General features: G+C 48.3%; 1 protein-coding gene across 1 annotated transcript; it reads right to left on the bottom strand.

The window, feature by feature from the left end:
• Positions 1-10,831: 10,831 nt before the first annotated feature.
• LOC116501297 (very low-density lipoprotein receptor-like) lies at positions 10,832-16,629 on the bottom strand (the record flags this gene model as incomplete). Its single annotated transcript, XM_032206815.1, is given in 2 exon segments — positions 10,832-11,037; positions 15,366-16,629. Coding segments are annotated over 2 exon segments (1,470 nt in total), but the record flags the coding sequence as incomplete, so codon positions are not given.
• Positions 16,630-17,007: the final 378 nt, after the last annotated feature.

The following is a 17,007-nucleotide window of genomic DNA, read 5'->3' as shown; positions in this document are numbered from 1 at the left end:
CCACAGATCAAAAACATGCCAGAGAGAAGCACCACAGCCGCCGCTGCTTCCATGGTTACGTCAGACAGGCTGCAGGGTCCTGATGTCCGTCCCTCTGCTCTGTGCCGACTCGCCACACGGTGAACTCCAAGCGCAGCGCTGCTCGTGGCGGTGACTGAGGGGGGTGGGGAGGCTCCCATTGCCCCGTAGCCCCAAGGCAGCGTTATCATTCTCTCTGAAGGCGGCAGTGGGCAATGCCCAGCTCCAGCACTTCCCGGCAATCCCAGTCGCTCTGTAGCGGCAGCAGCGACTCTCTGCTCAGCCTGATGTGTAGCTAAAGCGCTAGTGACTGTTCTCCAAGGCTTCAATAAATTTTTTAGCAGACTTAATATCATTAATAACATCATCAAACAATTTATCTCCAAATTTACGCCACTCTGTTTGTTCAAAAAACTGTATCAGGATTTGTAAAACAACCCTGCGCTACTGCATATGCTAATAACCCTGGCAAATCTTTTTCTACAATCTATATCTAAAATACTCCGCTTTTCTAAAAAGCATCTGAGCAAATTATACGCCGCTTGTCTTTCATACCTTTATATATACAGTTGCAGCCTTTCCAAAGACCTCGGTGGCGCTTTTCCGGCGGGACCCTTTATAGGCTCATCCCGAGTGCGGGGACTCTCTTCCACCTTCTGAGCTGCGGGTGCGGGGACTCCTGTCCCTTTCACCTTTCAGACCTCGGCGACGCGTGACCGGCGGGATCCTCTCCCGGGTGCGGGGACTCCACGTCCCTTTCACCTTCCCGACGCGGGTGCGGGGATTCTTGTCCCTTCCACCTCCTGGGCTGCGTTGCAGGACCGGATCCTCCCTTATTCCGTCGAACACGTGGCCCAGGATCACTGCCAGCAGTGTCCAAATCCCGTTCAGACTGTCCCTGCTCGGGCGCCAATTTGTTGTCGACGGAAGGAAGACACAGACGCTCAATATGAGTGAACAGTGAACTTCAACCTTAATGGATAGCTCTGTCGCCTTTTATCTAGTTCGAACATAATCAACTCATACATATTGCAAAAACTAAGCTCAGGATTGGCTAACATTTCCTGCTCTTTTCAGGTAGTTCCTCCTTCTTTTAGCCACCGTCCCGCCTTAGGGACTTTCCCAATCGCTCAAGGGCATCGTGTCCTTGAGCCTGATTGGCTCTCAGCCAGCTGTGTACGTGCCAGACTCATGTGAGTTGAGTACGGTACTTCACTAGCCCATTGCCTCTTAACTGCCCAACATCCACGTGTCTTATTTCACTTAACCATTCCTCCACATGCATCCCTCAGGGAAATTTGCATCCAGATGTTGTTTCATTTAATGTGATCTTCCCTGGCACCCTAACAAGGAAAGCCCAGGCTCAAGCTCTGATTTCAGACCAAGCCAAATAGAAGGGGATTTAAAAATCATTACTCTCTCACTTCCCAAGTACTATAGTATCACAATACAGATCTGAAAATGAGCCTCAAACATCTTACGTAAGAGCCCCAGCCATCCTATGAGATGGTATTTGTCTTTTTTTTTTCTTAGAAAGATACATTCTTAAAAAAATAAAAAATAAAGCAAATCTTAAAAATAATAAAGACTGACACTAGGAAAACTTTTGCTGTTGGTAACCTGAAGTGGACATAAAAGCCTACCTATTTCACAGGCAGGACTGAAGTTCCATTTTTCCTATGGATTTCCACCTGGCTGCTTCCTTGCTTAACTTACTCATGGTCATCTAATTCTCCATTTCTCTGTGAGGAGCTGAGATGCCTCATTCAGACCTAAGAGCTCTACTGGACAGCAAACTGTTTGGTGTTGCTGTAATTGTATTTTGTTCTTAATTAACTTCAGGTCACTCATCACGTTTGGAGAATTACTGCAACCCCCTAGTCATAAGAACAGTTGTTACTTGTTTAAATTCATAAGTCAGACTTACTGCCCAAATATCAGTGGGTATGTTACTTTCTGATCACTTCATGCAGGTATAAATGATTGCATGAGCCAGTGAGAACTGGAATTATTAAGTAAAATTATCAAAAGAATAAATTATTATTATTTTAACAAATGCATTTGGTTAAAAAAAAAAAAAAAAAGTAACTCAATAGGTTTCATTGTCTTTTTTAGACTTGTACCAGTTGTGCTTGATATATACCAGACAAAGGAAGTAAGAAGCAGTAAAACCAGTAAAAACAAACAAACAAAAAACCTGTTCCAATATTCTTGGCCATATGTTGACACATTTAGTACTTTATGACTGTAGCTTTTTCCTCCATCTAGTTTAGGTTTTTCAAGCTGACAACTACTGTTATTGATTTATTACCTTAAACTATGCTTTGATAGTAAATTTACTGTTATAGATATATTTCATAAACTGAGCACTTTATATTGATTATAGAGATGCCTGCTGTGAAAAACATGGTGAAAGCAATGACCATTCATCCACTTCCACAGAAAGAGAGAAAGAGAATATAAATTAGTTCCCCATTCAATTACACACGTGTGTATCAGCCCAAAGAAGATTCATCTGGAGTTCAAAAGCCTTTTTTTTTTTTTTTTAAAAAAAAAAAAAAAAAAGGTTTGGAGTACAGAGTCTGGCTCTAAGGATAGCACCAGCATGCAGTCAAAAGAATGACTGTATTTTACATATAGGAAGGCTCTGCAGGAGGATCTGGATAGGCTGGACTGATGGGCTGAGGTCAACTGCATGAAGTTCAATAAGGCCAAGTGCCGGGTCCTGCACCTGGGGCACAACAACCCCAAGCAGAGCTACAGGCTGGGAGAGGAATGGTTGGAGAGCTGCCAGGCAGAGAAGGACCTGGGAGTGATGGTTGATAGTCGGCTGAATATGAGCCAGCAGTGTGCTCAGGTGGCCAAGAAGGCCAACAGCATCCTGGCTTGCATAAGAAACAGTGTGACCAGCAGGGCTAGGGAGGTGATCGTCCCCCTGTACTCGGCTCTGGTGAGGCCGCACCTCGAGTACTGTGTTCAGTTTTGGGCCCCTCGCTACAAGAAGGACATCGAGGTGCTTGAGCGGGTGCAGAGAAGGGCAACGAAGCTGGTGAGGGGCCTGGAGAACAAGTCCTACGAGGAGCGGCTGAGGGAGCTGGGCTTGTTCAGCCTGGAGAAGAGGAGGCTCAGGGGCGACCTTATTGCTCTCTACAGGTACCTTAAAGGAGGCTGTAGTGAGGTGGGGGTTGGCCTGTTCTCCCACGTGCCTGGTGACAGGATGAGGGGGAATGGGCTAAAGTTGCGCCAGGGGAGTTTTAGGTTGGATCTTAGGAAGAACTTCTTTACCGAAAGGGTTGTTAGACATTGGAACAGGCTGCCCAGGGAAGTGGTGGAGTCACCATCCCTGGAAGTCTTCAAAAGACGTTTAGATGTAGAGCTTAGGGATATGGTTTAGTGGGGACTGTTAGAGTTAGGTCAGAGGTTGGACTCGATCATCTAGAGGTCTCTTCCAACCTAGAAATTCTGTGATACATACGAATATCAAGCCCACTCTAAATTAGCGAGCCCTAATACAGCTAAAAGCATACCTATGGCAACACAGAGTGGCCTGAGAAGCTGCATAATTATTCACACAGCTAGCAACACTGTTGCATTTCAGTATCCTGAAATGATTTGCTTTACATACTCCTTATACGTCTGTTGCTCTTCGCTATAATACCTTTCTAGGTGGGTAGATTCAGTTTCCTAATCTGTATACAGTATTCCAATAAATACCTTACTAGCAGCTAAAGTAACGGAGAAAATATGCACTAATCTAACACAAAATTACTTTTAATCTGAGACTGAATTTGCTTTGTCCTGCTACATCATGCTGAGATTCTGTTCCAATATAGCTACTAAACATTTCTCTGCAACTGTGTCACTTAGCCAATAATTTCTCATTGTGCAGTTCCACAGTCATTGCATATGCACTACATGGAATTTCATCTTATAAAATCATAATTCACTAGAAAATTAACACACAGGTTGTGGGGCCAAAGGCATATACGAACTTGGATAGCCACCAAAGTCTTATCGCTTTGGTCAGCAGAAAGCCCTGGGAATGTGATGATTAGGAAACCTGGACAGTGAGAAAGTAACAAAGTGCATGTAGGCTGTATTCTGTTGCTAGGAGGTTTCTATGGTATTGTGCTATCTTGGGACAGATATAAAAGAGTAGAGGTAGAGACAATAAAAAAGTTATTTTCCTTTGCTTGCAACTTGTATTCATTGCCACACAGATAGACACAAACTCATTCTGGAAGATATTGCCCTTATTCACCAACTGATTATAGTAAAAGTGGCTGATGAACCTTGGATGGCCAACCCCAGTCATAGAAAAGGCAGCCCTAGGGAGTGCTAGCAACCAGGAACACTGCGAACAGAGCATGCAATCAGGGACAAGGACCACATTGCAATTTGTGTGGCAGTTCACATGGAAGGGCATGTGGGAATGGCTGGCCACCCTGCTCATTGACCCTGAAAGTTCCGGTAATAGTTGCTGAGACAGAATGGTGGGTACTTGTCTTAGAGCAAAGGCTGCAGCTCCAGCTGGGGTATCTCCTCCCCCGCCTCACAGTTGTCTGATGCTTCCACCCAGATAGAGCTGTTGAAGGGAGAGGCTGTAGTTCAGACCTCAGACTGCAGGAAATGCCTAGACCTTTCTCTTGTAGCAGGGACAGGCAGCAAATCTGCCTGCAAAAGTAGTGCCCAGGTGGAGGACCTCCTGCAGCAGGTGACCGAGCTGCAGGAGGCAGTGAGAAGGCTGTGCAATATCAGGAAAGCTGAGAAGGAGCTAGACAGGTGGTTCCATATGCATTCTGCTCTGGACCCACAGCCAGAAACTCCCCCTCAAGACCACACAGAAAGGGATGATACTGAAAACACAAAGGAATGGAAGCTTGTTACAGCAAGGACCAGCAGAAGTCCAACCATTTCCCCCATTGCCTAAAGTGCCCTTGCAGAACTACTTCACTGTTCTGGGGACTGCAGGGGAAGTACCTGTCACATCAGGAGAGGCACAAGTGTCAACTAATCCAGCTTAGCCTGTTCCCTGTATAACAACCAGTCCAAACAAGAAACAGCAATAGGTGATAGTTGCAGGCAAATCTCTTCTGAGAGGCACCCGTTTGCTGATCTGATCTACTCTCAAGAGAGTTTTGTTGCCTACTGGGGGCTCATATTAGGGATGTTGCCAAGTGACTACCAAGCCTTGTACAACCCATAGACTACTATCCAATGCAGTGATTTCATGTGAGCATGAATGACACTGTCAAGAGCAAAACAAGGTGTATCATGAAGGACTATAGAGCCCTTGGAGAAGCTGTAAGAGGCTCCGGAGCACCCGTGGTCTTCTCTTCAATCCTACCAGTCAAAGGAAAGGGCTTCAAAAGGAACATTCAAATCCAGCAGATAAACAAATAGTTGTGGGACTGGGATTTCACTTTTTAGACCATGGGACTCTCTTTGAGAAACCTGGTTTACTGGGAGTTGACAGGGTCCATCTGTCGGAGGGGAAGAGCTGGAGTCACAGGCTTGCCAAGCCGATGAAGAGGGCTTTAAAGTTGCTGGGGAAGGGGAACCTCAATCCAACTGACTTATTGGTTTGATGTCAGTGCCAGAAATAGATGCCCAGAGCCAGGAAAGGAATCAGAGGTCAGCAGGACAGCACCCAAAGAGCAACACAAAGGAATTCCATCCACTTCATCTAATAAAACAGTCTAATCAGGGGCCCAAGTTAAATGCCTCTACATGAATGCATGCAGCATGGGAGCTAGATGTGGGGAACTGGAAGTTTTAGCTAAGTTCCAAGGCTATGATATTATTGGACTCAATGACACATGGTGAGATGACTCACAGGCCTGTAGTGCTATGATAAATGGTTACAGGCTCTACAAGAGAGATAGGCAGGGAAGGTGAGGAGGTGGAGTAGCCCTGTACATTCACAGAATCATAGAATGGCTCAGGTTTGAAGGGACCTTTAAGATCACCTAGTTCCAACCCCCTTGACACGGGCAGGGACATCACCCACTAGACCAGGGTGCCCAGGGCCTCATCCAAACTGGTCTTGAATACCTCCAAGGACGGGGCATCCATAGCCACTCTGGGAAACTTGTTCCAGTGCCTCACCACCCTTTGAGTGAAGAATTTCCTCCTAACCTCTAATCTTAATCTCCCCTCTTTTAATTTAAAAACATTCCCCCTTGTCTTGTCATTGTCTGTCTGAGCAAAGAGTTCACAGAATTGAAGGGGTTGGAAGGGACCTCGAAAGATCATCAGGTCCAACCCCCCTGCCAAACAGGTTCCTTGGAGCAGGTTGCCCAGGTAGGCGTCCAGACAGGCCTTGAACATCTTCAGAGAAGGAGACTCCACGACGTCCCTGGGCAGCCTGTTCCAATGCTCCGTCACCCTCAACGTGAAGAAGTTCTTTTGCGTGTTGGTGCAGAACTTCCTGTGCTCTATCTTGTGACCATTACTCCTTGTGCTGTCCCTGCAAACCACTGAGAAGAGGTTGGCCAAATCCCGATGTCTCCCACACCTCAGGTATTTATACACATTGATGAGATCCCCTCTCAGTCTTTTCTCCAGGCTGAACAGACCCAGGTCTCTCAGGCTTTCCTCATAGGGAAGATGCTCCAGGCCCCGTATCATCTTTGTGGCCCTCCGCTGGACTCTCCAGGAGATCCCTGTCTTTCTTGTACCGGGGAGCCCAGGACTGGACACAGTACTCCAGGTGAGGCCTGACCTCAGGCCAGAGTAGAGGGGGAGGATCACCTCCCTTGACCTGCTGGCCACATTCCTTTTAATGCATGCCAGGATGCCATTGGCCCTCTTGGCCACGAGGGCACACTGCTGGCTCATGGTCAACCTGTCGTCCACCAGAACCCCCAGGTCCTTCTCCTCAGAGCTCCTCTCCAGCAGGTCTTCCCCCAGCCTGTACTGATACATGCGGTTGTTCCTTCCCAGGTGCAGGACTCTACACTTGCTCTTGTTAAATGTCATTTGGTTTCTTCCTGCCCATCTCTCCAGCCAGTCCAGGTCTCGCTGAATGGCAGCACAGCCTTCTGGCGTGTTGGCCACTCCTGCCAGCTCTGTATCATCAGCATATCATATGTATCATTTGTATCATATGCTGAGGGCAGACACTATTCCCTCATCAAGGTCGTCAATAAAGATGTTGAACAAGACCGGACACAACACTGACCCCTGGGGAACACCGCTAGTCACAAGTCTCTAGCCGGACTCTGCGCCACCAATCGCCACCCTCTGAGCTCAGCCACTCAGCCAGTTCTCAACCCACCTTACTGTCCACTCCTCTATCCCACACTTTCTCAGCTTTGCTATCAGGATGTCATGGGAGACAGTATCAAAAGCCTTGCTAAAGTCAAAGTAGATGACATCCACTGCTCTCCCCTCATCTACCCAGCTGGTGATGCCATCATAGAAGGCAACGAGGTTGGTCGAGCACGACTTCCCCTTGGTGAATCCATGCTGACTACTCCTCATAACCTTCTTCTCTTCCAATTGCTTGGAGATGGCATCCAAAACAAGCTGTTCCAACACCTATCCAGGGACAGAGGTGAGACTGACTGGCCCGTAGTTTCCTGGATCCTCCTTCTTGCCCTTCTTAAAGACCGGAGTGACATTGGCTATTCTCCAGTCTTCAGGCACCTCTCCTGTTCTCCGAGACCTTTCAAAGATGACAGAGCAGTTTGGCGATCACCTCTGCCAACTCCCTCAGCACACGTGGATGCATCCCATCGGGACCCATGGATTTGTGTGCATTGAGCCCACTCAGACACTCCCGAACCACTCCCTCCTCAACCAGAAGGGAGCTCTCCATTTCCCAGACTCTTTCTCCTCCCTCCAGGGTCCAGGAGTCCCAGGGGGGAGTCCTTGAAGCAAAGATCAAAGGAAAGAAGGCATTTAGTATCTCCACCTTTTCAGCATCCCCCGTTACCAGGACACCCCCCTTGTTCAGCAGGGGACCCACATTATCCCTAGTCTTCTTTTTACTGTTTACATTAAAAAACAAACAAACAAAAAAAAAAAAACAAAAAAAACCAAAAACAAACAAAAAAAAAAACTTCTTATCCTTTATCTGCTTTGCAAGCTTCATCTTCAGGTGGGCTTTAGCCTTCCTCGTCATGTCCCTTCAGGCCTTAACAACACTCCTATGCTCCTCCCAAGAGGACAGGCCTTTTTTCCACATTTCATAGACCTTCCTCTTCCTTTTGATCTTGCTCACCCATGCAGGTCTCCTGCCCCCCTTCCCCAATTTCCTACTCTTAGGGATGCTCACCGATCCTGAGCTTGGAAGAAATGCTGTTTAAGTACTGCCCAGCTCTCACAAGCACCCTTACCTTCTAGCAATCTAGCCCATGAGATACCCCCAAGTAAGTCCCAGAAGAGGTCGAAGTTAGCTCTCCAAAAGTCCAGGGTTGCAATCCTGCTTCTAGCCTTACTTCTTCCACCAAGTTCCATCTTGAACTCCACCATTTTGTGGTCGCTGCATCCCAAGCTGCCCCCGACCTTCACAACCCTAACAAGCCCATCCCCGTTGGTAAGAACAAGGTCCAGAAGCACCCCCTGCCTCGTCGGTTCCTCCACCACCTGCATCAGAAAATTTTTTTCAATGCATTTTAGGAACCGTTTGGACTGCACATGCCTGGCTGAGTTGCTTACCCAACAGATGTCTGGACGATTAAAGTCCCCCATGAGAACCAAAACCCAGGATCGCAAGGCTACTTCCAGCTGCTTGTAGAAAGCCTCATTTACCTCCTCCTCCTGATCTGGTGACCTGTAGTACACCCCTACAACAGCATCACCCATGCCAGCCCACCCCTTAATTCTCACTCTGTCCTGGTTTCAGTTAGAACAGAATTTTCTTCCTAGTAGCTGATGGAATGCTGTGTTTTGGCTTGGGACGAGAAGAGTGCTGATAACACCCCGATGGTTTAATTGTTGCAGAGCAGTGCTTACACCAAGCCAAGGACGTCTCAGCTTCTTGCTCTGCCCTGCCAATGGGCAGACTGGGGGTGCAGCAAGAGCTGGGAGGGGACAGACCCAGGACAGGTGACCCAAACTAGCCAAAGGGGTATTCCATACCATCTGACATCATGCTAAACAATATATAGGGGTGGCTAGCTGGGGGAGGGGGCCGGACTGCTCGGGGTTAGGCTGGGCATCGGTCAGCGGGTGGTGAGCAATTGCATTGTGCATCACTTGTTTGTACATATTATTAGTAGTAGTACTATTATCACCACTGTATTATTATTATTATTATTGTTATTATTGTTATTATTATTTTCCTGTCTTATTAAACTGTCTTTATCTCAACTCACAGGCTTCACTTTCCATTTCTCTCCCCCGTCCCAGCGAGGGAGGGGGAGGGGGAGCGAACAGCTGCATGGTGTTTAGCTGCCAGCCGGGTTAAACCACGACACACCCACAAGCTCTCCACTTGTTCTTCACCTGTGGGAAAGGAATTCACAGGTGGCTTTGCGCTGTTTCACACATCCCTGAATTAGAGCTAATGAGGAAATAAGCAGTAGAAACAAAAACTTGAGCAAGGTCAAAATAAATTAACTTGGCTACAGTGTTAAAGATGAGCTTTGGGCAGTGGCCAATTGCTGGCTTGCTTGAGGCACATGTCTGAGGGTCTCTAACCAATTGTATGACAGATTCAGGCACATGGGGCTACAGGGAAAGTATATGTAGTGGTGAAAAATGGCAATAAAAAAGTCTCCTGTTCAAGATCTGTCAAGAGTATGTGTCTTTCATCCCTTCAAATGGTGACCCCAACATGATACACGGAGGAGCAGCACTGCAAGGAGCATCTGAAGGGAACCCAGCCGAATGAGTCAAGCTTGCAGCTGGACTGCAGCTTCAACCCTGGGACATCACCTGGAAGGCAAGTGAGCAGCTGGGCATTAATCATGGGAGCTAACCTCTCTGCAGAAGAAGAGGCCATAGTAAAACTATTAATGCAACTACTGGTAAAAAGGGGAGTAAAATATGATCTGTATAAGATAAAACTATTGTTGAAGTTTTTGCAAAAGAATGGGGCCCCATCAACAGTTTCTGTGGTTTTTGATTTAAAAATTTGGGAAAATGCTGGGACAACTCTATAGGATGCTGCCTCACAGGGAGATACAACAGTTGCTGAGGTGACTGACAACCTGGCACTTAGCAACTGAGACACTGAGATCATGACAAGTGGAAAAAAAGGTACAGAGAGCGGCTGCTCAGGCTACGCAGGCGGGTGAAAGAAAAAGTGGTGACTGCGTACCGCCAGAGAAAGCAAACCTGATAGACTTGGGAATAGAGGCAGAGACAATATCCCAACCCATGGCAGCCACTCTGCACTCGATGCCATTGCGGCCATCAGTGCCGCCGCCCGCTCCGCTGTCAGCTCCAGGCACCCGCCGCTGGCTGCTGCATTTCTCAGGTTTGAGCACCCGCACGCACGCACCAGGCGCTGCCATGTTGCGCCCGGGCCTGCCGCTCCGCGAGCCCCCGTTCGCCGCCGCCCGCTCCGCCATCCCACCCCAAGCCCCGCTCCTGGGTCGGCCTCCCCTCAGACCGCCAGTACCTCTGCTGGCGCTGTGGGCCGCCGCCGGCAGCTCAGCCAAGGACGTGGGTGGATCCCCTGAAAAGGCAGCCACAGATCTCAGCAGTGAAAACAAGAAACTCAATTAATCCCAGCAACTGAAAAAAGTTCTCAAAGAATGTGGTGCTGTAGGTGCTGTCTTTCATCCCTTCATTCATCCTCCCCCAGGTGGAGCTGGGTACATTCTAATTGCTCTCTCACATAATGGGCAACTCCTCCCCCTCACTTCCCCAACCTGTCTTTCCTAAAAAGGACATAGTCCTCCATGATTGTGTTCCAGTCATGTGAGCTGTCCCACCACGTCTCTGTGATCCCAATGAGATCGTGGCCCCGCGACTGTACACAAATCTTGAGCTCATCCTGTTTATTTCCCGTGCTTCGTGTGTTGGTATACAGGCACTTTAGGGAAGCAGCAGGCACAGTTACCCCTAGAGGGATGCAAGAAGATTCCGGACAGGGTATTGGGATCATTACCTTCTCTGAGGAGCCCTCGGACGATCCTATGGGACAACTCAGAAGTTTTTCCCTACTATCTTCAACAGTGACAGCAATGACAACTAAACCCAGCCCTTCTCTGTCACATTTTACTCCCCTCCCTTCCCCCATCAAACCTAGTTTAAAGCCCTGGTAATCAGCCCAGAGAGCTTGTTCCCCAATACGCTTGTGCCCCACTTGCTGAGTCAGAGTCTGTCAGCAGCCCATATACCTAGCTTCTCAAAGGCCTGCCCCAGATCAAAATACCCAAAGCCTTGGTCTAGACACTACCCCCTCAGCCAGTCATTTACCTGTCCTGTTCTTCTTCTTTCTGGATCCCGATCACCCATGGGGAGGACAGATGAGAACGCTACCTGCACCCCTGATCCCTTCAACATCCTTCCAAGGGATGCAAAGTCCTTTTTAATATTACTTTTTAATATTACTAATTTTTCTTGTTGCAGCTTCCCAGGACCCAGCCTGAATGACAATAAGAGGATAGTAGTCCTCCGGTTTAATGAGCTGAGGCAGAGCGTTCCTAATGTCTCTGACGCGCTCCAGGAAGACAACACGCCTCTCTGGAGAGGTTATCCGGGTGGCAAACGGGAGCCTCAGTGCCCCCCAGTAAGGAGTCCCTGATTACTAAGACTCTCTGCCCTTTTTTTGTGGCACTGGTTTGGATGCAGTGCCCCGACTGGCCCCGCTCCTTATGCTTTCCCTCAACCTTGACATGTTTCTCGGGGCCTGGGTTCCAACTACTGTCCAGATCCTCATCCCTTTTCTGTCTGAGAGCCTCAAATCTATTACCCAGGGACACAGTGAGGGTTGGGGGCAGATGCCTCCTTCTGCTTCGAGCAGAGATGAGGGTCCAGCCCCTTTCCTCTCATGGGTGGTCAAGCCCTCTGTCCTGCAGGTGAGCAGCTGGATCAGCTACTACCCCTTGCAGGGACTTAGGAGGGGGCTGCTAGGCCTCAGTAGGGGCAGATTGACACCTCCTGTCTGTCTCCCTCAGAGACTCCCAGGAGCCCCTCAGGCTGCTGATTTCTTGCTGCAGCCCAGCCATCTGCTCAAGCAGTTCCTTGAGCCAGGCATACCTGCACCCACGACAGCCCTCTCTTCCCTCAGGACCCAGGGGGGCCTCCAGATTTTGGAGTTCCCCACAGTCACCAGTCTGGACTGCTACTTCACCCCTCAGAGGATTCACCTGGGTGCCCACATGAGCCCAGAGAGGCCATGTCCCCTCAGTTTGGATTGCTGCCTCAGCCCGGCCATTGCAACGAGTGCCCACCATGGTGAATTATAAATTGTAAGAGGTAGAGTTCCCAGAGGAGAGGAGAGGAACGGAAAGGGAGGTGAGAATCCTCCCTGCACTCCTCCCTGCCCCACTTGAACTGCCTAGCCTGTCCTGTTTGCATGTCCTGTTTGCAGTGCATCCCGTTTGCGGCGCTCCCTAGGGACTGCTTTTATACTGTCAGGGGGTTGGCTGATGTCACCCCAGGCTCTGCCCTCAGCATGTCAGCACCTGCGAAGGCGCAATCACAGCTCCTGCCTGCTCGGGTGGGGGGCTGCGGCTCTGACCAAACAGCTCTGCGGCTTGTTATTGGGGGGTTCTTAGAGGTTGGCTCCATCTGCCTCCCTGACAGGAGCCCTCTCTGCAGTCGATCCGTGCGAGGTCCTCACTAAAAATAGTTGTTCTCCATCTTTTTTATAAGCCCCCTTTAAGTACTGAAAAGCTGCAATAAGGTCACTCTGGAGCCTTCTCTTCTCCAGGCTGAACATTCCCAGCTCTCTCAGCCTCTCTTCATAGGAGAGGTACTCCAGCCCTCTGATCAACTTTGTGGCCCTCCTCTGGACCCTTTCTAACAGATGAACATCCTTCTTGTGCTGTGGGCTCCAAACCTGGACACAGTACTCCAAGTGGGGCCTCACAAGGGCAGAGTAGAGGGGGACAATCACCTCCCTCGACCTGCTGGACACTCCTCTTTTGATGCAGTTGGCCTTCTGGGCTGCAAGTGCGCACTGCTGGCTCATGTCAAGCTTTTTGTCCACCAGAAGTCCCAAATCCTTCTCTGCAGGGCTGCTGTCAATGATTTCTTCACCCAGTCTGTACTCATGTCTGGGATTGTCCCAACCCAGGTGCAGCACCATGCACTGGACTTGTTGAACCTCATTAGGTTCATGTGTGCCCACTTCTCAAGCTTGTCCAGGTTAGGGAAGCTTGTCTATGTTAGGGAATGCCTTGACTGCGTGGAGCTGGGCAATGGTGATGAAAAGGTTGAGTGTCTCTGGGTAAGAGTCAAGGGAAAGGCCAATAAGACTGATATTATGGTAGGAGTCTGTTATGGACCACCCAAACAGGATGAAGAAGTACATGAAATATTCTGCAAGTAACTAGGAGAAATGTCATGAATGCTAGACCCTGTTCTCATGGAGGACTTAAACTTCCCAGATGTCTGCTGGACATACATTACAGCAGAGAGGAAACAGTTTGGGAACGTGACTCCCATCTATAAGATGGGCAGGAAAGAGGATCTGGAGAATTACAGGCCTGTCAGTCTGACCTTGGTACCAGGAAGGTTATGGAGCAGATCATCATACAGCATATATGGGACAATCAAGTGATCAGAAGCAGCCAGCACGGGGTTATGAAAGGCAGGTCTTGCCCTGATCTCCACTGACAACATGACCACCTTAGTAGATAAGGGAAAGGCTGTGGTTGTGTTCTACGTGGATTTTAGCATAGTGTTTGATATTGTTTCCCACAGTATTCTACTGGAGAAAAACTGGCTTCTCATGGCATGGACAGGCGTACAGTTTGCTGGGCAAAAAATGGCTAGATGACTGGACTCAGAGAGTCATAATGAATGAAGTTCGGTCCAGTTGGCAGCTCTGGTGGTTTTACCCAGCTGGGCAGCTGAGCTCCACCACAACTACTCTCTCACTCTCCCTCCTCAAAGGGAAAGGGGGAGAAAACATGATGAAAAAAACTCAAGGACTGAGATAAGGACAGGGAGATCACTCAACAATTATTATCATGGGAAAAACAAACTCAACATACAGAGATTACTATTATTTATTGCCTATTACTAACATACTAGAACAGTGAGAAACTAAAAGCAAACTAAAAACACCTTCTCCTGTTGCAGGAAGCACGGCCGAAAGCACGACAGACACCAGTAGAGTCAGATCATGCTCCATTTTATTGCCCGAATAGCCTAACTTTTATAGAGAACTTAACAGGGGTGGACAGTGTTTCACACAAGATTATTGGTCAAAAGCACTCAGACAAACAGCTACAAGAAAACAACCCCACCTGCAAGAAAACAACCCCCTTGTGATTAGCAGTCACATAGACCTTGTCCTTGAGGCCAGCTACTGGTAACAATATTTTCCTGAATTCCTCAATTGGGCGATGTGGGAACACTGTCATGGGAACTTCTCATAGTTGCCCTGGTAGCTTGGTTTGCTCAGCTACAGCAAGCCATGGGATTTTTGCTGTTTCAAGAAATCCCTCAACAATTCCCCCTTCTTCTTTTGAGCAAACCAAGCCTGACACAGCAGTTTTACAAGTAACTCTTTAGCTATACCTACAACACACAACGATGATTACCACCACCATAAACCAAATCCTCAATCCCCTTGTGATTAAACCCAGCAACCATCTACACTTTGTTTCAAACAAGTCAGTGAACCATTGATTGAAAGGATTGATACCATATTGAATCTTTCTCATGTGCTCTTTCAGGAAAGTAATGGATTTGTGAATTGACTCATTATGATCAGAAAGGTTTAAACAGTACATTCCCTTAAAGTCCTCACACCCATTCCTTTGAGCCAAAAGCAAGATCCTGTAAAAGCAGATGTCGCAGACTATTTTGATCTGGTAACATCTCCTCAAGTATCTCTGTCGTGGCATAGGCTTGCTTCTCGGCCCAGCATACCAATTTTTCTAAGTTGTTACGTGTGGCCGCAGATGCCACTCCAGGCACTGAAATTGCTAATGCCGCTCTAGCTGCAACCCCACACAATTCAACATTATCATTGCAATCCAATGCAAGCAATGTCCATTTATGTCTGGTGATCTCACGCAACTGTAACAAGCTAGGAGCAAATACAATGAGTTTATCTATGTAACATGGACATCTGATAGCATTTGCAGGGATACCTTGCCAGGCCCCATCCCCACAAATCAGAAGCACATCAGGAGGTAAGGCCAAAGCTGTACAATTGTTCCAAACACTGTAGTTGTTACCCCTTGTCTCCATGCTATAAACCCCTAAACCCTGCTTAGCAGCGTCATTGCAATCACAGGTGTTATTTGTGTCTTTGTACCAGTATGGCCTTTTCCAGGTTCCTGTAGCAGGAATCATCTGATATCCACGGCTACGTTCACTTTTGTAGCCACCTTTCAGGTTGATACACATTTGACTACAGATACCAAGGTTTTGACATTCATCAATGTCTCCACAGTTTCTCTTGTCTATAAACTCAAACCCAGCTGGACAGTCACATTCATTTATGATGCATTCCTCCAAGGGCTCATCACCCCAGTCCTTGCAGTCTCTCTGCTGGTTACACACTTTATTGATATCTATGCATTCTCCACTTCTGCACTTGAATTTGCCAGGTCCAGAGCACTGAATAACATTGTTACAGTTTGCTTCATCAGTGCCATACAGACAGTCTCTCACACCACTGCACTGCCTACTCCCATGGACACAGTTCCCATCTTCACATCTGAACTGGTCTGGCCTGCAGGTCCGAGAAGGGCAGTTAATTTCATCACTTCCATCCTTGCAATCAGGATCTCCATCACATCACCACTTCTTGTGGATACATTCACCTGAGCCGCACTGCACCTCACTCGTAGAACACTTCACTGGAGGTGCAGGCTGGCGGCCACACTGCTCCAAAGATTCATCCGAGTGGTCGGAGCAGTCAGCATCATCAACACACACCCAGCTGATAGGGATGCAGGTAGAACTCTTGCACTGAAACTCACGAACACCACAGGTAGGAGGTGCACACTCCAGCTCATCGCTACCATCACTGCAGTCATCTTGAACATTGCAGACAAAGCTTTTGGAAATACATTGCCCACTACTGCATGTGAATTCTGCTGCACTACAAGTCACAATGCCACAATTCTCTTCATCTTCTCCACTGTCGCAGTCCTTTTCACCATCACATTTCCAGGACACTGGGATACACTGGGTTGACTGAGGACCACAGCTGATTTCATTTACCCGGCATGTTCTCGTATGACACAGCTCAGCACTCTCATCAGACCCATCTTCACAGTCCAGATCCCCATCACACTGCCATCTATTTGGCACACACTGACCACTGTTGCACACAAAGTCAGATTCAGCACACGTCTTCTTCACACAAGCACTCTCATCACTGCCATCTAAGCAGTCTTCACATTTTGCTCTAGCACCGTCGGCAGCAGTGCACAGGCCGGCGAGGGCGAGCAGCAGGCAGAGTGCCCCGCAGCGCGGCAGCACCCACCGCCGCCCTGCACCTGTGTCACTTATACTGCTCCTATTACCCATGCCGTTAGTGTCAGTGGCATCCACCTGGTACCGTTTCTGTCTTTGTCGCCCCTTACTCTCCCCCTTTTCTTTTTTACCACTGACCATTCACCACAAATGGGTGAGACACATGATTACTAGTTAGGAAAGAGAGTGTAACGTCTGCTATACGGCTGCAGGCCGTGCCAGCTGCAACCCTAGAAGCTGTTTGTGAACGAGCCTGACTGACGGTGGTCATTTGGCGGTGTAATCTGCGTCTCTGCTCTCCTGCCCTGCAATAGAGCTAAATCGTCATTAATAGTCTGTAGAATGTGGCAACCCCACGGAATGTTATCCAGAAACATAGTTATAACACCGATCTGGGGACGAATAGTCTTTTTTTGCATTGCA

Source organism: Aythya fuligula, chromosome W (genome assembly GCF_009819795.1).
Source record: "Aythya fuligula isolate bAytFul2 chromosome W, bAytFul2.pri, whole genome shotgun sequence".
Lineage (NCBI taxonomy): Eukaryota > Metazoa > Chordata > Aves > Anseriformes > Anatidae > Aythya > Aythya fuligula.
Note: the sequence above shows the minus strand (reverse complement) of the source record. Positions and strands in the feature narration are given on the sequence as shown.